The sequence below is a fragment of the Anas acuta genome, chromosome 8, assembly GCF_963932015.1.
Source record: "Anas acuta chromosome 8, bAnaAcu1.1, whole genome shotgun sequence".
In the NCBI taxonomy this organism is placed as follows: domain Eukaryota; kingdom Metazoa; phylum Chordata; class Aves; order Anseriformes; family Anatidae; genus Anas; species Anas acuta.
In genome coordinates, this window is record NC_088986.1 from 7,400,878 (window position 1) to 7,428,763 (window position 27,886).

The window sequence follows — 27,886 nt, forward strand, 5'->3', positions numbered from 1 at the left end:
AAGGACTGTATCAGAATCATGTCAAACCTTCAGAAACATCGACAAAGTACCAGAGTATACATTATACTTAAGGCTTGAAAACTATGCAGATGTTCAAATGCCAAGAGAACTGATTTAACCTTTCATCTTTCCCAAATAAAGTTCACTTTTCTTCTGTATATGTATATACCTTTCCAATAGGAACTTAAAAATGAAGGTTCTTTATTTCCTGAAAATAATTCTAAAATATCGATCTTGCAATAATAAGGGTTTGCTCCTGTCCTTGGGTAACATTTCTTTTTCTGTTCTGCACCCAAGTGTCTGGTACCGGCCTTTCCCTTGGACGTCTTTCCTTTTCTCATCAAATGCAGGGCATACATTCACACCAACCCCTCAACATAGCTCCGCACCACTTAGAGGGACAGTAAAAAGCTATATTTGAGAAAGTGCTACGTGTTGATGGTACCCTGCTTTTACAAGCTCAAAAGTGCTTGTGGAAGAGTGGAAAAGAATCCCGGAGTCACGAGTTGCTCACTGTCTGTACACAGTAGGGTTGTAATTTACAGAGTGGGTTCCTTCAGGCGGACTGTTTCCCCATGTAATTACATGATGCTGATGCACATCCTTGAGGACAATCATTAGGAACAAATAGTTCAAAGTAGCCATAAAATGTAAAATTAAAAAATATTTTCAGGAGTGAAATGAGATGGTGCCAGCATGGGCACAAATTGATCCAAGTTTTGTGATCATGATGTCTCATGTTTCACATCAGTTATCTCAGGGTAACTTTTTGATTATTTCTGAAGTCACGCATTGAATGAGAGGAGACACACTCTGACCTATCCAAACGAGCTGCATTTTAATTTTTCCTATGCTTAGAAATACTACAGAAAAATCAAGAGGTGGTATTATTTTAATACATTAATACATTAAAGATACTGTCCTGATAGAAGAAATTACAATCTGTTTTTATACATTACATAAAAATTGCAGTAGTAAATGCTAGGGGAACAGAAAGAGTGGATTGAGTTTACAAATAATAAGATTACAGCACTTCTCTACCATGTACACATACATGTTTTAAAATTCACTTCAATTTTGTTGCCTCAGTCTAGGAATCTAGGTTTTGATTTTTCATTTTGTCTCTCCCTCTTTTTTATTTTATTTTTAAAAATCATATTATCAGATTATAATTTCTGTCTGAATCCTGCAGACCATAACATCCTGGCTAAAAACTTGAACAGACTTTTTTTTTTTCTTTCCTTTTCTTTGATTTGGACTGCACCTACTCTACTGTGCCTCCACAGCCAATGTTGATGGCCTATTTCTAGCAGAAACGTTGAGGCCTTTTATCTGACAGAAGTCAAAGCTGAAGTACTATATGTACACAAATGCATGCACTGCTTTATTCTACACTAGGAAAATAGTGTAAAAGAAGTATTATATGACATAATTACACCTGGATTTTTAAATCCCTACTTTGAAGAACATTATCTTATCATACACTGTACTGTATCTGGGGTGTGTGAAAAGCATGCAAAACTTCTGCATTAATACTTTAATTTTCTATTCTAATCCAGCCTTAGCAGTTACTTAAAAACAATTCATGAAAAATCCATAATGCAACTTAGCGGGCTTTTTGTTATGTGTAAAAAGTTTTCTTACTTTCCTTCTTTTTTAATTTGCAAATTTTTTAAACACTCTGAAATTATCAGGATTGTAAAATTGGATTTTTATTGATTTTCCTGGAAGATCTTTGAGGTTTCAACAGATATATATTGACAGCAGCCACCTCTAGTTGAATCGAAAGTATTGAATACATAATGCAAATCAATCTATTGTCAACACATTTGAATTATCCTCATGTTAAAAAAAAAAAAGAAAAAAAGTGATCAGATTTTTTTTTTCCTGTCAGTCTTTGCTCTCGTGGTATTATGTTTTCTTACATTCTTATGGGCTGCAACAAAAGATAAACAAAACAATGGAATATCTAATATTTTAAATACAAGCAAGAATAAAAAAGTAAAATATGCTTCACAAGTCCCTGTAGATTATAAATAAATAAAGATAGCACAAATCCATATTTAGAAAAATAATTTCTTTCTCAATATTTGTAATGGAGTTGTCAGTCACATTAATTTTTATGTAAATTTGTCTAAGCTGATGAATCATAACTGAATAATTGCTTAATCTTCCCGGGTTTGGCCAGCATTTCCATTTGTATTTCCATTATCTCAATTTATTTTTATTTGTTTATATAATGGTTTTTAAGAGTCCACTCCAGAACCCATACCTAACACGGCAAAAATAGGGGGCCTTACTCAAGTCACTTTCAGTCCAGCACAAGATGTGGATGCAAGAGACAGACAGAGATCAGAATAAGACAACACTAGTCACCATGACAGACAGTAATCTTGGCACACAGCTGACTATTCATTATCATTCCTTCAGTAGACATCACAGCATAGGAGATTTTTAGGGAGGGATTTGAAGGAGGAAAATTAGGTGAGTGGGAGTGAGAAGCAGCAGTGAGGGAAAGCATGAAGGTGCTGGTTTGAAAATGTAACAAGTAGAGAGTTATTACTGAATGAAATGTGTGGGGGGAAGACGTTGATTTCTCTATAGGATATTAAAAGATGATAGGGTGGGAATAAGCTGTGAAGAACCATAAAAGTGAAGCAGCTTTTGCTTGCTGAGATGTTGAAGGAGGAAGGATACATTGAAATAAGGAATATGGCTGAAACAATGAATGTGAAGGTAACCAGTGCAGAAGTGTTTTGTAATGGTGTTCTGTTGTTTTGTGATATTCAAAATTAGATTATTAGCTCTGGAAGGGCAGTGACCAAAGACATCTTTGTAATAAAGAGCACCCTAACGTCTTTTCAGATGCTATAAAAATGTGCAAATGAAAAGGAGCAAGTGTTTTTCCTGATCACTCTTTCCCTCATTCTTCGGTCCTTATTCTTGAAGTTACACCATTCAGGTATACTTCTCTTTTCAGATGAACTTTCTATATGAACTTTCCAGTTCTTTTCTCTAGTCAAATTAGCTTACTGTTTTTGGAAAGACTGCATATCATCTATATTTAACACCGTTTCAGCTTGGTGAGGTGACTATAACATAGCATTAAACTCAGACTAAAAAAAACCTGACTGTGGCATTTCTAGGTTTTTCAAGAGTGTTAACTCAGAAGAGCTAATTTGACTGAAAAAAATGCTTTCCCCCAGATGTCTTTGAATTCAATACACATTCTTGCAGGTATCTGATAGAATGGCAGTTGGATGCAAAAGGCCTTTGGATTAATATTTGTGGTCACCATAGAAGGAAGTCTCTCAGAAAAATGTGAATAAAGAGGTCATGTGAAGAACTGATATGGAAGGTTTCTCCACAGGCACTTAATTCTTAGAAATTTGCAGATGAAAAATGCTCTATGAGTATTAATAGATAGGAATGAAATATGGATGAGGGGACACTAAAGCTGGAATAGCAAGTAGAACAAAGGGGATAGGGGACTACTTGGAGACATGATAAGAAACCAGACTAGAGTAGCAGACAAAACTGTGTAAGACCTGGAAAAAAAAAAAAAAAAAAAAAAAAAAGTTTAGATAAAAACAACGAACAGCTGAGTATTATGAAAAAATATTTTAAGGTCTGGGACATGGCTACCAGGGAACCTAAATAAAAGAGGTTGTAACAGACAGGGTAAAGGATGACCATAAACAAAAAAAGCATCCTAACTACCGAGATAGATACGGTCTGTATCTTCTCACAGACAAAGAGAAAGCCAGACTTGATAGCAGCTAGGCAAATAAAGAGGAAGAGAAGCAATCAGGTAAGGTCTATAGTTTTTACAACAGATGTGCAGGAGGTACTATAATGTGCATACACGGAGAGGTCCAGAAGATAACATAAAGATGTTTTTGTCTATGCTAAGCTTGAATTGGTGCTGATGTTTCTCAACGGATATGCAGAACATTTAATATACACAATCAGCCATGAGGTGTGAATGAACAGAAGAGAGTACGTGCAGCATATTCTGAAGAGAGGTCTCCCAGGATCATTTGCCAAGCAACAAACAGGGCCTGGGTGATTAGCTAGCCTGGGGAAACGGTATGAGGGAGAGGATGGGGGGGCTCACTGTAGTTCTCTGTCAGCAGTGAGACAAATCAGGCTTTGCAATATCCTAGTGTCCACCCACAGCTTATGAAGGCTGAAGAGATAAAAGTATAAAAAATATTTTCCAGAGCTTGAATCTCGGTGGCCCTTGATGACTTTTAAATGCTGACACAAAGCAAAGAACAATATGCTTGCTCCAAAACATCTTCTGACACCATCACAAAGTGTCCTTAGTGCAATACTTCAGATAGGTGTTTCACGTCATTGGCATAGGAACATGGCTATATTTGAAAACTTGTGACTGTGGCCATCATACAGAAATATACTGAGTGAAAAGAACTAGATGAAGAGACCTAAGCACCACTGAAAAAGAAAGGAAACAGCAGAAGATAACCTAAAAAACAGATGCCGTAGAAACAACCAGAGAAGTATGAACTGAAAGAAGGCTGGGATGCTGCAAAGGGCAGGGAGAAATAGAAATGATGAGGAGGTAACAGACTACAGAAAAATATAGGTGTGTAGAACCTGCAGGCATTACCCAAGTCAGTACCTTGTTAAGAGGAGTTACACTGGAGCAGAAAAAGCACATGCCCAACAGGAAGATAGGGAGGTGAAGTGATGTTTAAATAACAACACGTTAGATGGAGAAATATACAATTTCACTTCCCCTGATTTTTAGGCTTGGAGTGTTTCACTAACTGGTCATTGGTCTCTGTGAAGTGGTTATGTTAATTTACTAGATGTAAATAAACAGACACATAAATGTTTCCATAGCCATAAGCACAGTCCTGTCCCAGTCCAGTGGGATCGGGTGCACCCTCAGCAAGTTTGCTGATGACACCAAGCTGTGTGGTGCAGTCAACACGCTGTAGGTATGGGATGCCTTCCAGATGGACCTGGACAGGCCTGAGGGCTGGGCCTGTGTGAACCTCATGGAGTTCAACAGGCCAAGAGCAAGATCTGGGACTGGGCAATCCCAAGTACAAATACAGGCTAGTGTGAGAATGGATTGAGAACAGCCCTGAGGAGAAGGGCTTGGGGGTGATGATGAGAAACTCGACATGAGCTAGCAATGTGTGCTTGCAGCCCAGAAAGCCAACCTATATCCTGGGCTGCATGAAAAGCAGCATTGCCGGCAGGTTGAGGGAAGGGATTCTCCCCCTCTACTCTGGTCTCATGAGACCCCACCTGGAGCCTTGCATTCAGCTCTGGGGCCCCTGGCACAAGAAGGACATGGACGTATTAGAGCAAATCCAGAGGAGGACATGAGGATGATTGAAGGGCTAGAGCACCCCTCCTAAGAAGACATGCTGAGGGAGTTGTGGCTGTTCAGCCTGGAGAAGAGAAGGCTCCAGGGAGACCTTATAGCAGCCTACTAGTACCTAAAGGGGGCCTATAGGAAAGCTGAGGAGGGATTTGTCAGGGGGTGTAGTGACAGGCAAAGAGGAATGGCTCCAAACTAAAAAATTGTAGATTTAGATTAGATATTCGGAAGAAATCCTTTACTATGAGGGTGGTGAGGCACTGGAACAGGTTGCCCAGGCAAGCTGTGGAGGCCCCATCCCTGGAGGTGTTCAAGGCCAGGCTGGATAGGGCTTTGCACAACCTGGTCTAGAGTGGAAGGTGTCCTGGCCCATGGCAGTGGGACTGGAATTAGATGGTCTTTCAGGTCCCTTCCAACACAAGCCATTCTATGATTCTATGATCTCCCCCCATGTCTGTCCATGTATGCAAATATACATGATTCTAGGACTTGATGATTGTGCTTTTAACACCATGCTCGTCCGATGGCTAGCCTTGCTTCTGAGAGCTTGGAGTTTATATGTGCTGAGGACATACGATGAAGCTTCCATCTCAGCCTTGCATTAGTGAGACATGCATCATCAAACCCAGCACGCTGGGTCTTTTGGGAAACACACACATAATTAGCCCCTTTGCACCAAAGACCTCATCGCTGTATTCGCCACATGGTGAGTGTCACCCAGTGGGCCTGCGAACACACACACACACACACAGGCAGAAACCCTCCCATCCCCTGGAAGCCTCACTGTATTTGCCATATGGTCAGATTCACCTGCTAGGTCTGGGGGATGGAAACAGACGGGTAACACACACACACATAATGAAGCTCCCCACTGGGCTGCCTTAAAAAAAAATGAGAAAAGCATAAAAAAAAAATCGCCATAACTTCCACATGAGCAGACTCATGCGCTGAATTTTGGGGCGGGGTGGGGTGGCCACACAGCTATGAAGGCTGCCTTCAGGTACTGCCCGCGCTCCACCTGAGCTCATCACCCTGAAACCAGGAGCGGGCGGGCTCTGCCCCTATGGGGCGACCCAAACCCTAACCCCCCGCTCTCCCCGGGGCCCCCAGGCTGTAATTGCTCCCCCGTGGAGGTGGCGGGGGGCCGCGCACCTCGGTAACGAGCCCCCCTCAGAGCCCAGCTCCCCCCGGGGGCAGCGGGCAGGCTCTCCCCGGGGCGGGGCGGGGCCGGGCCCTGTCAGCGCCGCAACATGGCGGCCTGCGGGAGGCATGGGGAGGGAAGGAGGGAGGGAAGGAGGGAGGGGGGTGCGCGGGACTCCCCTGGCGGTGACGTGTGTTGCCATGGCGACGCGCGGGCAGCGTCTCGCGCCGGGTGGGGGGGAGCGGGGGGGATGACAACAAATATGGCGGAGAGGAGCAGGACGGCAGAGACGGGTCAGTGCCGGCCGCAGGCGCCTGGGCGGGGGGAGAGGGGAAGAGAGAGACCCCCCCCCCTCCATCCCTTTCTGCAGGGGGTGAGGGCTGCTGCTGGCAGCAGAGGGGAGGAGAGGGGCTGCCTCGCTCGGAGCCCTGCTCTCCGGGGAGCCGGAGGGGAGCGCCTCCTGGCTGAGGGGGAGAAGGGGTCCGGGGCGGGAGCCCCCTGCCCAGGGAGCTGGGGAAGGAGGGGCAAGGCCCCGTGCCTTGAGGTGAGGGGCACCTTCCAGGGGGTAAATGGTAGTGGGGGGTGACCCTTCAGGCAGGGGAAGGGGGGAGAAGCCCCAGGCTCTCAAGCCCTGTCAAAGGGGGGAGCCCTGTCCCAAGGAGAGCCCCCCAGCCAGGCTGGCACCCCCCAGCCAGCCCACACGAAATGTGGGGGGCAGCCCTGCAAGAGGCTGGTGGGGCAGCCTGCACCACGCACCCGCCTGCCTGCACGGGGCAAAGGTGGTGGTGGTGAAGAGCAGAGCAGAGCGGTGGACAGGGGTTCCCCTCACGTGAGAAACCTCAACCTACTTTGTCCAGAATGGGAAAAAAAAATAGATTTGAGGTTGGAATAAAAACTGCACCATGAGGCTGATGGCTCAGGGGGTGACCCACAGGTGCTGCTTGACCTGTCCCCGGAGCCCTAAAGAGTCTGGAGGCTGCAGAGGGACAGCCTGCTGCATGCCTTGCATCTCACACGTGCTATTCTGCCAGGGTCTCTCTAGCGGAGGTGCCAAGTGTTGTTCTTCCTATTCAGGACAGATTAACAATGGCTCTGACTGTGTGCGTATGTTGAGATAAGTTTGTCATGAAACTCAAGTTTTGTGTTTCTTCCTGAGTGGTAAGAATCCTCTAGGTACAGGGGTCTTTCCTATTGTAACAAAACACTGTGAAGGTCTTTTCCACCCCACAAGAAAACAAAACCACCCAAATAATTTATGAAAATTCAAGTTATTAACACTGTGAGGATGAAACCAAGATAATGACAGTTTTTCTGAATATTTAATATCCCACAGCACCATACATAAATTATCTAGCTTCCTGAACCAAAAGCTCATTTTCCTTGCCTGCTGTTAGCTGCTGTGCATGTGCTTTTCTACCTCAGAAGTGGCTCCATGTTTAATGAAGATGCATTATCCGTAGAACTGACTTTGGATTTTAGGACCATTCAAGGTGAAAAAAAGTGATAACTACATGAAATGCTCTTGAACTCTGGAAAAAAAAAAATACCACGAAGGCTATGTCTGAGTAGATTGGCTTAAGGTTCTTCAACTCCCTGTCTGTTTCAAGCTTGCTGTCTCTGAACCCCCAAAACCACACCAAGAAGTTTATTATACATTAAACTTGTCCACAAGGCAGGTGATCTGTTTGATCTGCTGTGCAACACTGTGCTAAGCACAGCTGATCGGCTCTGACTGCACCACGGAACAGGGAATGCATCTCCAGTGGCCACCATTCGACTTCGTCAACTTTCCTACGGACTTCATCCACCTATGCCTATGTCTTTGTCAGTAACTTTATATAAAATGTGATAGAACTTACCCACTGTTTCTGTATTAGTACATAAAGTTACATTTATATTGCGTTCACTGCTTTAATCTTTAAATTTGCAGCCTTACAGTATTTGCTTTTTATTTTTAACCTTGACATGAGCTTATTCACATCTGTCCATTTCAGCTAGGTAGTCAGTCACTTTCTCATAAACGCATCAATTCCATGAGATTGCACTGAAATCATGTTTCATTGCGTGTCCTGATACATATCCATTTAAATTTTGCAGTGCCTGTCTAGCCATTTTGCAGCTGTAATCTGTGGGTCCCTCCTGTTCGGAGAAACCAGATGAAGAATTAAAACGTAAAGAGTCAAAAAGATAACACCAAAAATTTTCAGAGATTCGTGGGGCTTGGGGAAAGCAAGTGAAACAAATTTATGGTTCCCATTTTTAAGAAAGGGCATAGAAGGTAGGGTCTGGAAAAAGTTTCTGGTTTTCCCCCTAAACTTTGGTTTCTGATGCTGTTTGAAGCACATAGAATGTAGTAGTAGCTAGGGAATGTTCTTGCTCACAGTGCATCCTGTGTACTTCCTATGTCCTCATGCTATGTCAGATATGGACTACTCTTGCGGAGATCCAGGAGTCTAGCTCCAGAACCTGCATTTTACACACATCTGATTTTTTCTGCGTTCACGCAGGGAGAGCAAAGCCATTACAGGAGGACTGAACATTGTTCAAACCACATAAGCTGATTTAGCTGGTATGACTATATTATACTTGCTGTTTCAGTTTTGCAAAAACACCATGTTTTTATTCCTGGATTTGTCAGAGAAACACAATTCCAGAATACACAAACAATAGCTAAGTCTTATCTTTCCATTTTGAAATACTGTTATTTCTAATTTTCAAATGAGAAGACTGCATTAAAGAGATATTAAAGGTAATTTACCCATGCTTTATAGCAGCACAGATTACTGGTATGGAAGTGCTATTCTTCTCCTTGTTTGCTTATAAGGTATTTTCAATCTTTCTAAACTCTTAGCTTTGAGAATACGCTACGTCAAGTGCTTCTGTATATTAACTATGCTTTATGGAAAACGTATCTTTTTATCATGTAAAAATTTTGCATTTCAGTTTACCTTTCTTACACTGGTCATTATACGTACTGTTTCCATATAAAAATGTCTTCTAATGATTTTATTCCTTTTTCATGTAGAAAATTTTTACTTCTGTAGTAGTTTCTACAAATTTTTATTTTTATTAATAGGGAGGGGTGTTAGGACACAGAATTCTACAGATAGAATGCTCTCAACTCTTACTGTACTGTTATACTTAGCTTTATTTTCTAGATTATGGTTTAAGCCAATCTGTGTGTTTCAAATGAGATTGGGATTTAATATGGAAGGTAGATTACTTCACATCTGTCTACTGCAGAGTGCATTATGTGGTATGATGCATGCTGGACTAGGCAGACATCTGGTCTAATCCATTAAAATAGCTCCTCTGTGTTCTGATGTTTGGTTAGAGCACTACAAAACATCTTGTTTTATTCTGGATTAATCAATCATTTCTCCATTGCACTTGGCTTCTTATTCTTACCTGTTTCCTTGGAACTGCTCAAATCATATTTATGCAATAGGCCATAAGTTTGTTTGCTTGCTTCCCGAGGTAGGTTCTTCACATTGCAAGCTTGGAATCCAAATTAAAAGCCACTTAACCTTCACTAATGAAGTCTGCATGAGAATGAAAGGGATTAAGTTAGTTACTTTCAGGTGCTGCTTGGTGTCCATCCCTTCCTCATATTACGCTCAGCTGAACTTGATGTCTCATACCTTTAAAAATGCAGGATATAGCAAGGTGGCCTGCTTAGTTAAGTTTCTTCCAAAAATTTAACATCATTTTTCCAATTCTGTAGCAAAGATGACCTTATTAATTTATCTAAGGAAGGTTTAGGAATAGATCAAAGTGAGCACAGGATACCTGTATTTGATACTTTTTTTTTTGACTCATGAACCACCCTCTATCAAGATGTGACAATAACTGCATAATTGTTTTATCTTTCTGATAAATAGAAAATGAAGATCAGATGAAAGTATTTAACTTTTCAGACATGGATCTAGCTAAACTACATGGATCTTGCCTAACTACTGTGTTTTCCTCAAGTTACTGTTCTGTCGGTCTGTGTTGTTACCAGAAGACTTGCCTCTTGGGGTCTGGCTGGCCAGAGGGTGTGGGTTATTCCTGGGCTTTGTAACAGTTGTCGCTCTTGGGGTAGGTGTATGTTAGCCTGGATTGGAAGCTTAATGTATTATCCCGTAGTTGCGAGTCGTTTTGTGGGTATTAGTATTTCTGGTATTTCATCGAGTTGTTGTTGCTGAAGTAATAGCAAAAATAAAAAGAAGACATTTATTCATGGTACTGGATGGGGTATGAATGTGTCTTGAAACCAAAGATCCTTGTTACTGGGACAGATTTCTCAGCTGGGTGGGTAGGTGTTTCATGTTCAGGTACGTGTTGTGATAGTTACCTGACAGAGCCATGTTAACTCACATTTCATATTAGGACTGGTAAGGGTTTTCAAAAGTATTTGCAGTTGGGCTGGCCTGGCTGCAGTGAGGACAGCTTTAAACTACTGTTGAATGCTGAAACATTCCTCAAAGTTTTGGTAGTAATTAAAATTTCTAAAATACTTAGGGTTGAGATCATTGTTTCACCAATCTGTGTGTGGAGAGCCTGACTGATGTGTAAGTTCAGTAGTGCTTTCTAACTGATTTTAATGTGATAATGCTGAGCTAGACTGCTTTGAAAAAGAGCTTTTGATTATTCATTCTAAAAGAATAATTATTCTCTTAAAAATACTTAATCACATATGGTACAAACGCATTCTAGTATCAAGAACATACTGCTTTCTTTTAGGTGGCAGCAGCTGCTAAATAAAGAGCTGAACTGAATTAGACAACCAGTTCCATGGTCTTTTTTTTTATTTTTTTTATTAAATATAGGCCTTATGGGTAACTAGACTCTCTCATTCACCAGTTTTGTCATGAGGAAATTTAAAATAGGAGAAATCACTTAATTATTTTAACAGTAATACTTGTAATCTCAGTTCTTAAAGTAACACCAAATGTCGCTGGCACTTCTGGTCTCCTAGGCAAATTTAATTTCTTAAATTTAATTATTTCTTAAATTCCTTCTGAATGTTGAAGTGTATATAAACAACATAGCTTATTTCCTAATCTACACAAATACATAGCTTTGCGCCTTACTAGCCTGTACGCATAGCTGAATTCCAGTGTTGGGGAAAAGTGGAACCTTGGTGCTGAAAGGGATCTGTCTCCTGTATCCTCCTATCAGCAGGAAAAGATTTCAAGTCAGTGGAAATTGTAAGGGTAGTGGGCCCAGACTTGCAGATGTTCCCACACCATAAAGAGCTATTTGCAGTTGTTTATGAAATGCTGCAGGATGTATTTGTAAACAAATTCAGAATGTGTTTTGTTCAGCAAACTCATTTGCCAGAGCTTACTGACAGCACGGGCATGTTTTAACTTAAGCAGTTCAAAGTCAAGGGGATATTAGAGAGGTTTATTAGTAAATTTGAAGCACTCTAAGACCATTAACTACTTCAGCTTTTAGTGCTTAAGTTGGAGTATTTATTGAAGTAACTCACAAAAATTAATTATAGTTACTACAGAAAAATAATATAGTAATCATTGTGCTATGTTGCTGATAGACTGATATTCAACTTATTTCCAACTTTTTCAATTATCTAGTAGAAACAATTCCAACTCCCCACTAGAAGAATTTGCTGAAGAGCTGCTAGTGTATTTTTGGTGCTGATAGCTTTGATCATGTTTCTATTGCATAATTCGCCAAATAAGGAGACCTAAAAAATATTAATGAAGGCTTTATTCAGCCAGAAGATATAATTTAAGAAAAAGAAAGAGAAACAGCAATGCGTTGAATATTCCGGTTGCCACCTCTTAATGGTTTACCATTTCCTAGCCATGTTTCAAACAGTTTTTCTCTGACAAATAATCAAAGCTTTTGAAAGTTACTTACCTCAAGCCTCCCAACATTTTTTCTTTCCAGTGAAGTTCAAAGCACCCTATTAATTATTAGCACTTGTGAGAGGAGGTTTCTGAATTTATAAAAAGTAAAATGAGACATATTGAGAATTTTAATAGGTTTTATACTGAAATTTGTAAAACAAGTTTCTGCAAGTTTCTTTAGTGTTTCTGTCACTGTATTTTCTAGGCAGAAGTCTCATGCAAAAAAAAAAAAAATCAGATCAGACTCACAATACATTTATATGGCCTACATTGCATTTCTGTCTTTTGAAGTGGAACTTTATAGATACAAAGCTCATTAAAATAGGTTTTAAATTCAACTTCTTGTGTTAAAAGGTAGCTGGCTAGATCTCCACATGGGACCACTGACAGGACTGGGAAACATAGATCTGCAGCACAAGCCCAATTATCAAATGGGATATCTAATAGCAATAGCTGTTACCTCTCTCAGAAGAACTGGACAACCTGTCTACACTCAGGCTGTTTTCCTTCCTGCTGCTCTTCTTTCCTCCACCGATATCTGCTTAGGAACAATAGCTATAAGGTGAAATGATGATGTAGTTATCTTCACTTGAAAAACAAACAACAAAAAAAAAACTAGGATACCTCAGTAACAGAGAACACCAAACTGTGTAAATGAGGTGCTACAGGATGCGGAGTGGAATTTGGCTCAGGTGCTTTTTGCTGTCACTCAGATCCAGCTGCTGCCCAGCAGCATTGCTGCAGGGTGTGGGCTGGCTCCAGCAGACCCCCCTGGGTGTTTGGACCATACTACATCATTCTTGTTTCTGGTGGATTAACTGTGCTGCCCTTTTCCAGAACTGCGTGATTCTATAGAAACCAGCTCAGATTTCTCGAGTAATCCACCAAAGTAGTTGGCATGCAGAGCCATGACACAGCATTGCTATGTTTAGATTGCATTGTACCTGAGATAAGTCTTTCCAGGCTCAAGCTGTGTCTGCAATTAATCTACAGTAGAGGTAAAACCAAATTACAAGTAAGTGAGAGTTGGCTATAGGTACACGTTTTTGTGTTCATATTCCAGTTTCCTTGTTACAGTGTCTCTGAAACTCCTCATTTTCTTGACATTAACACAGAGGCCAAGTTTGTCATTTAAGAGCTTGGAGTGCTCTTGAATTGTGGAGTGCTCTACTTTTTTTTTTTTTTTTAACCTTAGACTTTTAAATATATTTTTTAAAGCATTAGTACTATTTGTAAGTCATAGTTTGTAAAACTCTACCAAGTAATAATCATGATTCTGATTTCATTTTGTGAATTGTGCAAATTGAAAGATGTGGACTTCATATTAATTCTAGGGCCCTGATCCTGCAAGTGCCTGTAGATGTGAGATCGTGGATTTTTTTTCTTAATGTCGCTGCTTTCATGAGTAAATCTATTCATGTATGTATGTGTATAGTAAAGTGTTTTCATGATTGATTCTGGTTTAGGATAAGTAATGTATTAAGGTTAAAGATAAAATTTATACAGTGTGATACATATGGTTTCTCGTATACATATCTGTCTCTGTTTTTGCAGTATGGTTAACTGGCCTGATTCATAGAATTGTAGTGGCAAAAATCAACCATAAAAAAGGTTGTGGGAGGAGAAAATAAAAATATATATATTTTAAGTATTATTACATAAATTTGCTATCTGACTTTATTTCACTTGCTAATTCGCATAGCTATTTACTTAGCAGTTGCTCTCCCAGTTGCAAGTGAAAACGGGCAAGATTTCGCTTTTACATATTGTTCCATAATCACCTTGAAAATGTGTTGAATTTCAATCTCTACAAAAACAAGAGGAACGTCAGTTCCTGTGAAACACCAGAGCAGAACAGCAGGAATCCATTCCAAGGAAAGCCCAACAGGAATCATTACAGGTTTGCTGATGTGTTTTTGTTTGCAATAAGCAGTGAAGTTACTGTAGGATCACAGCACACTTTAGAGCTGGATAACACCTATCAAATGGCTATCATGTTTTCGTGCATGTAACCTGCACATGGGGTAGCATATACTCGATTTATGAAATATTCCTCAAATAACATATACAAATCCCGAGGCAGTAATTTTTTTGTTCTGTTTTGGTGGTGGTAATTCTCCATGTAAAGCAGGACTGTGAGGTAAACTTGCCTCTGTACTACTTACTTGTATCTGCAGTCTCTACTACTGCTGAATCACAGATGTTTTGTAACTACACAGAATAGTGGTATATCTGCTGGTTATTTTATTTCTAAGCAGAACAAATAATCAGTAGTTTAATCTCAGCTTTCTGTGTGTAAGTCTTCTAGTAGGTAGAGTTTTGGTTTGTGTTCTGAATACTTGAAGTAATTTGTATGCATTTCACATTCCTATAAATATTGTATCAACATAGCATTTGCTTAGTTAAAAAAAATGCTGAATATGGTGTATTAGTTAGTAGTGTTCTCTATAGTTAAATTCCTGTTACTCTTGCATCAGCAATGTAGTTAGTGGATCAAATGTGCTTTGCTGACATTTTTATATCAGGAAACAGGAATTCTGAAACAATATTTAAACCTTTTGCTCTACTGTACTTTGTGAATAAAATAAAGCACCACAATGATCTAATGTTTGATATGAAATTCTAGATTATGCTGAAGTGTTTATTATCTAGAGTAATTTCAGCTGTGTGAGTAAGCAATGCTTGGGTGGAAGAAATCCACAGTGGCTTAAACTTGTAGTTTGGAATGGACTGTTTCAGAAAGTAGAGGCAAAGACGCTATTTGCAACTAAGAATTTACAGGAGTTGTTTCAATGATTAATTACGATTATGAAAGTAACAGTGTAATTAATTTCAACAACAGGGTAAAAATATTCTAAAAGTAATATTAAAATCCTTATATTATTTTAGATGTATTCTAGTAGATAAGATTTTTAAGTAAATAAAGTAAATAAGTAAATAACATCTTCCTTGATGTGTCTGAGACTATTGTTGACTTGACTGACAGAAGACATGCCTATCGCTAAATGAAAAATGAACAGGAAGCGAGGATAAAACCGTATTTCTAAGTTACACCCATTCAAGAGTCAAGGAAAAATAAAAGTGTGACCCTAAGAAGGATGCATGAATTAAGGTGCATCATACATGGGATAGAAAATGTCAATGAACTTGCATCACCCTTACGTGAATCCACTATTACATGTGAAAATGGTGTTGAAGAGAAAAGACGCTGCTCTGTGGAGCTGCTGAGGTGCCTCCCCACAGGATTTTGCCCTCTGTGGACCCATCACAGAGGGCCTGGTCTCCCCTGGTGTGAGGATTGCCAGTTAGTGGTTGAGTCGGGAACTGAAGTCACGTATTGTGACCACTAGACTTAGTGATATTCAAATACATGTTTCTTTGGACAGGTGCATCCCCAACAAATCTACTGTAGCTACTTGTTAAAAACCAAAAAATCAAAATACCACTGAGTGGTGTGTTTGGTGGAGTACCAAAGCTGTCCCGAGGGCAGGCCTGAGGATGAGAAAAAAGCCTGATCCAATCTAGAAGTCACAGCTGTATTACCTCAGTGCTGAACCTGAATTAATTTGCATAGTATAGTTTATTATTGCTGGCACTGCATTACATCTATAGCTGGCTTTATTTGACCCCTTTTTGGATCACAGTACAGCAGCTGGTGTTGAGTAAAATGTGGTATGGGCATCTCTTCAAAGACAGGTCTGGAAAGCCCCTGCTGAATCAGCAGACGTAAGGATGTCAACAGTACTAGGAACTCAGTGTGAAAGGTGTAATTTTCATAAAGAGCAAAAACACTATTTCTAAGTTTATTTAACCTAGGCAGTATTCTTGAAAGACTTCCATAGTACTTTGTACTTACTAAGGGACAGCTTTTGTGGGCAAGCATTTTGAAAGTGATAGTCAGGACTGGAGGGTATGAGACCTAGGACAAATAAAATAAATTATGCTTCAGCCTGTTGATAAAGCTGACATAAACATGTATCTCTGTTGTATCAAGAACAATTATCACCTGTTGGGTTGTCTTCCGTTTCCCAGCCCACAATCCTAACGAAGAGAGGCACACCAACTTAATGACTTACCTGTTAAAGCTGAAATCTCTGTATTAAAGGCTATGTAGTCACAGGTCAGGATCATTGCGTTGTTTGGTACGTATTAGATGTTTTAGTTGCATCTAGCTGGCCTCAGTGTGAGTTATTTTTAACATAAATATTCATTTTGTCATGACTTCTTTTTAGTTATGCTGTCATTAAAACAATTTAATTACGCTGTTCTCTTAGGATAAAGATGACCTGATTGGCATAGTGCACACTCCTGGTTAGGATATCATGAGCTGGTTGTTGCTTAATCACATGGCTTTCTTGTGGTCTTAAACCAGAAAAAAACATTTATTCTATAATATAGAGTGCAAAACAAGGAAAAAAAAAAGCCTCTGAGGAAGTAATGTTCCAGTTTTTGGAACAGAATATGATTTTACTGCATAGAGTGGAAGTGGGCAAGGTGTAGTCCATAGGGCAGATCTGCTGTTGCTTTGTCAGTGTTAAGTATGGATTAGGTATGGTGTGGTTCAGACCTTCTGCGCTGAAACTGAAGTGTGGTCTGCACCAACTAGAACTAACTGAACCGACTGAACCATCATCTCTTGGCTGGTGCTACTGAGGTTATTCAGAAATACCTGTTAGTAACCATTTTGTAGGTAATCATTTTACATTTAAAAACCTTGCCAAAGAAAGGCTTTTGAATACACCCAGGATAGACGTGGGTCTGATTAGTGTACCTAACAGCCTAGGCTTGATATCCTGCTTTTGTTAAATCAGTGCTCCGTACCTGGGCAGCTGCTGGAACTGTGGCATGGATCTTTCCCTTTCTTTCCTCCCACTTCTTCCATCTTTCTCTATGTTACTATGAAAACAGGTGTATTTTTTTTTGTAAGCCTTTTTTTATTATTTTTTTTCAACATTATGCAGCATGGGAAATATTTGTAGCATTTTAGGATGCTTCCAGTGAACAGTAGTGCGTGACTCAATCACCTGCCTCTTTTTCCAGTTTTGTGGATAGTATCATGAGCTTTTGCCCTTACTTGACATTTTCTACTGACTGCAATTCCAAACCCTGCAATTGTCTGTGTATTTTGACTCAGTGTTTTTTGCAGGTCATGGGCATTCCTTGTCTTTGGGAAATAAGTTGCTTACAGATTTCAAAAATGCATGGGATCTGGAGGAAAAAACCTTTACCTGTTGAGGTTCTGTAGTACCACACAAAGCATCTGCTTTAACTCTGACATTCCTCTCCTGCCTTAGAATCCTTAGACACAAAATTTCCTCATGCTTGTTGGGAAACACTACTTCCCTCACAAATCTTTTGGTGACCTAGAACTTGAATTTCTATGCACTCTTCAACTGGCATTGTAGCATCTCACATTACTTATATGCAGACGTAAAACTGAGCCATCTCTTATCTTCCAGAAAGGATGGGCTTGCTGATACAATTACATTTTTTTCAGATGCAGCTGGGAGGACTAGCTGACTTCTGGAACTATTATTTACTGTTTTCTGCTAGTTGGGGACGTATGTCACGCATCATATTTTTGTTTACAGTTTATGTTTTATGCTTTTATTTGAAGAAGTATTGCTACTATAGCAACTGTTGCATCATGTGATACCTTTGATATTATCAAATGCCAAATACTTGTTAAGGAATAAATATGTATATCAGATGAAATTGACTGATTCTTACAATATTTTTTAAGTAAACTTATTTTTCAGTTAACATATTTAGCACTACTAACTTTTTTCATATTTTTCTACTTTCTGGTGATGAGTGTTTTAGTGGAGAGGTTAGAGATTATAAGTACAGTAAAAAGAGTAATGAAATTCATATTTTTCTTGTTTATTGAGTTTGCAGCACCAATTGCTTTTTTTTTTTTTCTAATTTAATTTGGAAAAATCTGTTTATACCTTGCTGGACAATTTTGGTTTCACTAAAGGGATACAAAAAATTCCATTTGAATCTGAGAAGAATGTATATCCTTGGAGAGAGCTCACATTGAGGTAATAAATAAATATTCATGAAATAAAGCTTGAAGTTATGCTTTTAGGTTCAAGACAGGAAACAAATATTACACATAAGTCAACTTGTGTTGATGTTTTTTTGTTTTATTTTGTTTTCCTGTAAACTTATAAGATAATGCGGGCCACTGGGAGTGAGGAATCATTGTTCAGAGCTGTATCTGTCTGCCAGATGTTGCCTTCAGTTCAATGTTCTTCACTGGATTTTTGAAAGGAGTTATAATTGACCTTGGATTGGTAATTGGATCTCTATCTGGATCCATTTTTTTTTTTTTTAAATGGACTGTGTGGTAGAGGTTTATTGTCATCTTTTCATACTTAATCAGCCAGTAAATTGATGGCTTTGTCTTGAGCTAAGCACCTTCTGTACTTTTTTTTATTCCTGTTTCCCTTAAGGCTGCCTACTATCTGCTCAGTATAAGCGTTTAAGCACAGTATTCTTTATAGTACTGCCAAGCCTTTTGTAGAGACTCCTGCAAACATTTTTACTAATCATTATGCTTTGATGTATCTGCATAGGAGAACAAGGCTTTTTCCACTCTCAGGTTTGATTGAGACACCAATGCCATGCCTTCTGCATGAGTATATCGGTTTGGACATGTATATCTAAAGAAGTCTGAGGTATTTGTTTATATGTACCTTGCCTTCTGACCCAAAAGAAAAAGTTAATGTCGCATTACCCAAGGAATTGCATTAGGAAGGTTAAAAGGATAAGTTGTCTGGTAGCCTCTGTAGAAACGGTAACTTGTGCAGTAGATGTTAAATGGCAAGCTTCCTTCCTATTTATGCAACTACTGTAAGCTTTCTCCAGTTCATAGAAGAGAGAGCTAGCAGCCTATTCTTCCTGAGTAGTTTCAAAACTTCTGCAAAGCTCAAAAATTACCTGGTAATCTCCGCTGAAATGGTTGCTTGTCTTTTAGTTTGCATGTTTTCTTGGTTATGAATATCTTAGTGCTGCGAGACAGTCTCTTGACAACCAGTCTGTTGGTCAAACTGTGGGAGGAAAGTAGCTGAAGAGACACTTACTGTAAAGATGCTAAGTCTCAGATTGTGTTTCTAAATAACAATACAGCATGTTACTATTTTTTAGAACTAGACTGTATGAGAATGCCACGTGATAATCAACATTCCCCTTGATCTGCTTGACCTGTGAAACAGGTTAAAAGTGACAGTATGGGCATGGTATCTGAATGTGAAGCAGCAGGTGTGGTTGGTACCATGTAGGGTATTCTGGACCCTGGAAAGGTGAAGACCCTAGTCTTAACATAATTTTTTTCCATTTCCTTTCAAACCATGGTGACCCTGAATTAAGTCGATTTCAGGCTGACAACACTCTGCAGTGTGTGTAGATTCTTAGGGTCATTCCTAATCCTTGCTGCACGATACGTGGTTGTGAAGATCAAAATGATGCTTGTTTTTCTTCTTCCTAGCATTTTTGAAGCCAGTGAAATTTAAATTCCAAGTTCTTGACTGCTGCTGCCTATAGGATTTTTAGGATAGCTCTAGAGCTTTCAGAGCTCATAGCAGGCATGAGTTCTCTATATTGTTGTTGCTGAAGCTTATGAACATTGTAATATAAATCTTTTATTAAAAAGATTCAAAGAACAACAGAACATAATGAGTCACTAACAATTCTTGGAATTTTCCCTACAAATGCAGATATAAAATAATTTTGTGTTTTTCTGGTTGGTAGAGAAGACAGTTAGTGGCAAATCCCTCGAGCAGTGTTCATTCAGAGACTTTTACATTTAGGAGCTAATAGGAGATGTGTTGCCATCTGAACAAATTTCTGTTTATTGCAAAATATGCTGAGTTCAGATTCACTTCTTCGCATGGGTTTGCAATAACTCTACTGCTCATGGCTGATGAGGGTCTTTGCTGGGACACTCGGACACTTTCCACCTCCTGGGTGACGAGAATTTTGTTATTAGATCTTTACACACCAACTTAGCCATTAAGTTTCATGATGTCACTGAAAATAATACGATTTTCCCAATGCATTTTGTAGACCTAGTGACTTGATTTTGGTATGTTATTCAGAAATAATTTTTTCTTCTGAACAGTTTGACCCAAAGTAGAATATCTGGATTGATCAAAACCAATTAGAAGAGCTAGCCTACACTAGATTCACAATCAAAGCTTGATTCGTTTCCTGTAAAGAACAGTGCAGCAGCAGTTATTTGACCATACAGAAGAGGGGAAGTTAAAATGAAAATTATCAAATTCAGAAACTGTATTTCATGTTTGTTTGCCCTGATGTAAAGGGTGGTACCTTATCAACAGCAGTAGTAGTTCTCTAGCTATTGACAGAAGAATCAGTAGTAAGATGTATAATATTTTTGTTATAACAGAAAAAAATCGAGGCATATGAATGTCATTTGTAATATTTAAACTCTTCTGCAATGTTCAGTTGCAGTTATTGTATCTTTTCGTGTTACCTTACTTTTCTAATTGGCTATCCATGTTAGGCAGTAAGTCTGATTATAAGAATTATGCAGGTTTACTAGGAAATTCTTTCTGTGTCTGTTTTAATGTAGCTGTGCTCTCCTTCTACTTAATGTAGCATGAGGGTAGCTGCCGGCTGCCACGTCCATAGATCCTGAAGTTTGTCACAGCTGGAAGTGGGCTTGTTGTTTACTCAGTTCAGAGAATAACTATTATTTACTTCCTCCAGAAGCTTTTTTTATTTTATTTTATTTTTTTTAAGAAAATGTACCTAAATTTGCATGATGTTTACTGTAGCAAATACTGTTTTCATCTCTGCTTAAATAATAAAAAAAAAAAAAAGTGTTGGCTTTGTCATTTGAACTTAAGAGTAGTAAGAAGCTCTGAAAGTTTCTAAACTTTTCCTCCTAAGAATTCCAGTCCCTTTTAACTGATTCTGCTCATTTTCACTACTTTGATATGAAATATTTCCAAAGTGGCAATCATGAAGAGTGCAGACACCTGGAGACTGTCCAACTTTTATAGTTAGTTACAGAGATTTCAGACACCTACAGATTTTATACTTGATAGAAAATTGCCATTAAAGTTTAATACTGTGGTAAAAGTAAATCCTAGGAATTTGCTGTAGACTCCGGGAGTTTAAGCTCTGAAGAATTAGAGTAAAGTAGCCATGTGTCCTACAACATATAAGAAAAATATTTGACAAAATAAGACCTGTAGTATGAGAATATTTCTTTTCCAAGTCACTCTTGCCTTTGCTTGTGTTATCTAACCTTTTTCAAAGGAGAACAGGTTCTCCTTAGGAGCAATGTACAATATGTTCTTCAGTTAATTCTTTTCTCCCCCTTTCTTTTGTTTGAAATTGAGCTATCTGTTGCATCTCTGCCTTTGGTCAGGAACATCTGCTCCAGCTGGGGGGACAGGATCTCTTTGCTGGCCTGAGCTCGCAGCTCGGTGTAACGTAGCTCTCCATCTGAAGGCGGTGATGTATTCTCAGCAACACTTGCTGCATCCGCTGAACAGATGAGCATGAAGCCGTGCCTCTCGTAATACAGCAATGCTGGCTCAGTTTAGGCCTTTGCTTTATTACCCGAGGAGGACATGCTAGTAGGGACATGTGCTCATGTGCTATGTAATAGCATGACGTTCAGAGGCTGCTGTTTCACAGGTTTAGTGATTAGATGGTAACTCAAAATAACAATAAAATAGCTCAGAGATAACTCAAAATATAACAATACTTTCTGCATACTCAAAGTACTGTGTAGTAAAGAACCTCAAAGGACAGGCTACTACTGTTAAATGACTATGAGGCCAGGAAGAATAAAGGAAAGCTTTTTGCTAGGACACAGTTTCTTGACAGCTTCCTTCTGCATGATGTAAAGACTGTCCAATTTATCAGTTAGGTGGAAAGGGAGGCGTAGCTGTCTCCTACCTGCTTGTCCTACCACTCTTACGATGGCAGTATTATGAATGGCATCTCTTCTGATTTCATCTTTATCTAAGTGGTGTTTACCAGCTATCTTTTAAGAATTAAAAGAAGCCTATTATTTTTAGCAGAGACTTGACAGTGAGCATTTACCAGCAGAAGCTCAGTCTCTAGTCTGTTGGCTCTCCACCTTCTATTTCACTTTGGTCCTTGACATCTCATGTATTCTTGGTGGAGATCTACAGGTTTTCCCTGATTTATATTTTTTTTGTATCCTTGTTTCCATGTGTTGGATTACAAATCATTATCTTGAGTAGTTGCACCAGGTATATGGAGGATCTTAATCAAAGTGGCACTGGACTGGAACTTAGGAAATGTTTTTTCTGTGGCTGTTGTTCCAAATTGCAGGCTGCATGATGCAGTGGGATGAATTGTATTGAGTGACATGATCATGGCTATACACAGAGTCCTTGCTCAAGTCTAAGTTCGCCTCTGGTGTTACCAGCCTTTAAGCAAAATGTAGCAGCACTGCTGCCAGACTCTGCAGGGTAAAATACATATAGCTAAAAATACCAGAAGTAAGTAGCAATTTTACATTTAAAGAAAACACTTAAAATGCCCTAGGTTGCTATCTGTGGGTAATTATTCAGTCTAAAACAAGTAACTTTGAGGTGGCAAATAGTAATTTTGCTAAATAAATAAATAAATGAATAAAAGTACACGGTGTTTAATTTATATTTATTTATTTATTTATTTATTTTTTAAATTATTTTTTAAATATGAAAAGGTCTAAATTGTCCTGGTTCTGTTACAGGAATTCTCAAAGAAAGTAAGTTTCAGATTTCTTCCCTGGGAAGACTATGAATTTATATGCTAAGTGTTGAGGTGGATATACATATTTTTTAATCCAGGATTTATATACCTCTTAAAATATAGGTGGATAATAGAAAGGCTGACAGACCCTTTAGCTGTGGTGTCACATACATTGATATAATTTGTTACCTCAGCTAAGGTGTTTTGCCTCAAGAGGTAGAGTACATTTATATATGGAAAGGTCAGTTTTAATTAATAAGCTGTTTTCATCATTCGGGGTGATATGAATTGCTTGTAACATTAGTGTGAAATAGTTTTCAATATAAAAATAAAACAAATTGAGCTTTATGTCACATTCATCATCCCCCATAACCCATTTAAATGTCAAAAAATCAGTACAGACCAAAAGTCTATTTCTAGAAGCCTCAGTAGCCCTATTTATCAGAGTGAAATAAGATATTATCATCCCATTATTCCATCACATGCCTTATGCACTTGAAGACATACACATTACTTCTAGTTTTCTTCTAACACAGAAGATAGTTTTTTTATTGTTACACATTTTTTGTCCAAACAGTAAATAGTGAAGAGACAATGTCAGAACATACAGCTAGTTATATTATTATGTATCTGTTTCATTAAAATGTAATATTCATGTATAATGTAATATACAAATATTAACTTATTTTCTTCTGCATTTCTCAAATGAAAAAAAATCAGTGTTCTTTCATCGCTACTTGGAAACAATTTTTTTTCACACTGCAATTTGCTAGACAGTATAATTTGACTGTGAGAACAAGGTTTTCAATATATACACTAATGATGTATTTTGACAAAAATCATGCAGTAGTATTGAAAATTTGTCCTCATTTAATTATGAAATAAAAAAACAATTTAATTTTTTTCTTTAAGTTCATTTTCTGAGCTTTGTTTGCTGAGCAAGCAAGGCTTGCATCATCACATCTCCGTAAATGTATGTCTCTCCCTTCTAATAACTTTAAATTTTCAATTATGAGTGGGACTTAACAGTTTCAGAGGTTCTTAGTTCATATAAGATGCATGAAAATGGGCAAAATGATAGAGGAAAATGATTCTCTTAGTACCATAGCGAGGAAGATGCTGCTGTAGGAGTTCAATTCTAGAGAATCCATGCAAAATATCAGAGAGCTCTCCATGTCAGAGTTCCAGTCAAAAGAATTAGATTCAAATACAGATCAGGCTTCATTGCATGAGTGTTCAACTGCCAGACATGCAAGTGCAAGAAACCAGGCTGTGTGATTTGTTAGAGAAGCTTTAATATATGAGGCCATTCTTTTATGCAAATTCTTAAGCGAATCTTGACAAGAAATTTCATTTACTGGTGTATATTTTAAATTGTGCAAATTCCGTGTTATTTGGAAAAGCATGGGGAGAACATCCTTCAATTGTTTTTTACTGTTTTTTTTTTTTTTTTTTTTTTTTCAATGCTTATGCTTTATTTCTGTTTTTACTGCAACAGGTAGTGACATAGGAGGTGATGATATCATAGCAGGGAACGTGAGCAAGTACACTGTTCTCCCAGCTGGTTATTGTGGACAGCCTAAAAAAGGACATCTTATATTTGATGCCTGTTTTGAAAGTGGTAAGCATTTTCAGCATTACTTTATGTAACAGCTGCCAATATATTAATGCTTATTACTGTATTGCTAATTTTTATTAAAAAAATGTCTTAATGCTAAAGGTTTGTATTAAATACTGTTTTACACACTGATTCATTTCAGAGTATGATATAAAATCAGACTGTTCAAATGTAAAAAAAGTATGTGAAGTTTGTCATTACCTGTAATGTGCTTTTTATCAGGTACATCTCTCTTACCCCATGTAGATAAATTAATGGGTTTTATTCTATTATTATATGTATAATTATCATATACAGTGCTTATTGTTAACTAGTCAAAGATGTAGGATATAAAAATGTTATTTTATACTGTAATTTTCCAGGTTAACTTCCTCAACAAAGTTTCAAAGCACTGTCTATCCTTGCATAGCTGGAAGACTTTAGGAATGTGTATGTACTTGGTGTCTTTAAATATGGTTCTTATTTGTGTTTCTTGTGGCCAAATTCTATGCTGCTGAGATTATTGGAAGTTCTGCCTCTGATGTCAATAGGAGCAGAATTAGTTTTTAGGAAGCTACAGCAAATTGAAAGAGAAACTATTTTTTTTTTTTTCAAGTGTTATAGTTAGTATATTAATTTGAAGAATATTTTAAATCATCTATGTTTATATGCATGTGGGAGGTATGTAATTAAATATATATATGTATAAGTATGTAGCTGCATTTTGTGTTACATATATGTTTGTCTCCAGATTGTTAGCTTGCATCTATTATTATTGGCTTACAGACCTGCAGAGTACTGTTAAACACCATATGTACAAAAGGCATTTGGCAGGAAAAACTAGTTTCCAGCGTGGTTTATATGAGAGGTGCTGGTAATGCCAAAACTGCTACAGTGTCGTGTAAAATGATTTTCTTATAAAGAGTTATATCCCTAAGGGGTAGAATAGTGGCTGACAGTTCCTGGAAAAATATTAGATTGAGTTATTTAATTCCTCTGATAGCATTGTGTAAAAGGTGTAAATGATGCAGTTGTGTAGTAAAGAGTATTTTATTTTTAGAGTGTATATCTGAAAGTTCAGACAATACTTACATATTAAAAAAAAAAAATACTTTGGATGCTATTTCATAATGATTATGAATTTATGATTTTTTGCATTAGAAAACGATTTATGAAATTAATCAGTGGGCCAAGCTGAGAAATTTACTTTATTGTGTTAAGCTGCCGTGCAATGAAAAGGATCAATTGCAGCTATCAAATGATTTGTGAAGCAATGTGAATCATTCCATTATGGTTTAATTCCAATTTTTAAGCAACAGAATTAATTATATTTTTAAATTAAAACACTTCTGTAGTTCAAAAGTAATGCTCATACTTTGACAAGTACAGCATGTGATAGAGACAGGTGCTATATGAAATACTTGGTTTATTTACACAGTAGCGTGATGAGTCTCTGATGTTGCTTTGCATATTCAGACACCTCCAAAATACAAATATGAATAAAATTAATAACTTCATTTATTTTCTCATAATGACAACGTATTAGCAAGAACAATAATAATGTGTATACTTCATTTGTAAATTCACTTTAACTATTGTTTGTGTCAGCCAAGTAATTGCTTACAGTACCTTAATGGGTCAAAGCAAATTAACTGATTATTGGATATTTTATCAAATTGCTAATAACTCTGTAATCTCTCTTCCTATCTTCCAAACAGTAGAATAAGATGCTTATACAAAAATGTATTGATATGCTTTGAGTACCACCTTAAAATTGGCAATAGCTATACATGATATATCCTATTGGATTTGCCTTTTTCATAGAACATGTTTTTTTAATAGTTGACATTAATTTTGTAATAATTCCAAGTTACTGTTATCTTATAGACCTAAATATACTTGAAGGAAATACCTGAAGATAGAGTTGTGCTTCATCGATTATGACGATGATATTATTAAATGTGTCTGAAATCCGAGATCCCTCATACTTAAGAGGTGTTACAGGTTTTTTACAGTTAAATTTTTGTAAGGATTTATTTAATATGTATAAATAAATGCAATACAATTAAAAACAATAATTATAACACATGATGATTGTAGCTCTCTATCTAATGTAATGTTAACAGAACTTGTCATTGTTTTATATAACGCTTTCACTGGAAGTGATCATGATCCTGATGAAACTATGATAGAGTGGAGCAAAACTGCCTGGACAGTGGTACTCGGGGAGAATTTGTTGACGATCTGTTTTCAGGATAGAAGTTCTGTTAAATGTGATTCCACAAGTGACTTTCCTGTCTTTGGCTGCATTCTGTGTTTTCTTGAAATACCTAGTTGATAGAACTGAAGCCTCCCTTCCAGACCAATTTTTCAGTGACTCTTTTATTTTGTCTTGCAGAAAGGGAAGTACATACCTTTTCAGAACAGATAAAGAATATTAAACTTGCAGAAAACAGGAAAAAAAGCATAGAGATGAAGTGCTATGAATGCTTTATTTTTGTAATGGCTATCATTGTTCTATTAAGTAGTGTTAAGGAGTATGAATTTGAGATGGAGGTGTGTTTTTATGTAGTCTGATATGAATGTCCATTTTGCTATTTAGAGGGGCCTTTTTTTTTTTTTTTTTTATAAAATCATTAAAAAAAAAAACAAACAAACAAAATAGACATGGAGATTTCTTTTTAGTTCACCGTCCTGTTGAAAAGCAAAACATACTACTTTTGCTATTCCTGAGAGATACTTATTTTCCTTCCTCATAGAGACTTTCAGTGAGGAAAATTTCAATGAGAAAGCAGTAATCCGTTCTAATGCTGTAGTTTGCTCATTATATGAAACTTCTCCTTTCAGTGTAGAAATGTTCTTACCAAAAATGCATTATTTTCCAGTAATGTAGGTAGACAGCAGATTGGTCCTTTCTTCTTTGACTTAGTGGAAAGCTATAGTATCTTGCCTTGACCTTTCCCTCTTCACGTTAAATAACTATTTTTTTCAATTGTTCCTCAGTGGTTGTGTTTTCCAAATTTCCTATCATTCTTTATTTCCTCTGGACTGTGTCCAGCTGTTCCATGCCTTTCTTGACATGCAGTGATCCTAGGCAAACGTAATACTCAGATATGCTGGTGCCAGTACTATGTATCGTTTATTACATGATATGCCTTGCAATCTATTTACTTCTGCTATGTGAC

General features: G+C 37.9%; 1 protein-coding gene across 7 annotated transcripts in view; it reads left to right on the forward strand.

Annotated features, from left to right (window-relative positions):
- Positions 1-6,751: 6,751 nt before the first annotated feature.
- The window catches only part of BEND5 (BEN domain containing 5), a 924,018-nt gene continuing 902,883 nt past the window's right edge, over positions 6,752-27,886 (forward strand). For 2 of the 7 annotated variants that reach the window (XM_068689840.1, XM_068689843.1), the window contains exons 1-2: positions 10,590-10,816; positions 24,603-24,725. In XM_068689840.1, coding sequence (XP_068545941.1) covers positions 10,732-10,816; positions 24,603-24,725 — 208 coding nt within the window. In that variant the 5' untranslated portion in view covers positions 10,590-10,731. Of the gene's footprint in view, positions 6,794-10,589; positions 10,817-24,602; positions 24,726-27,886 lie in introns of those variants that run through there. The other 5 variants (XM_068689842.1, XM_068689839.1, XM_068689841.1 and 2 more) reach the window with 4 other exon arrangements.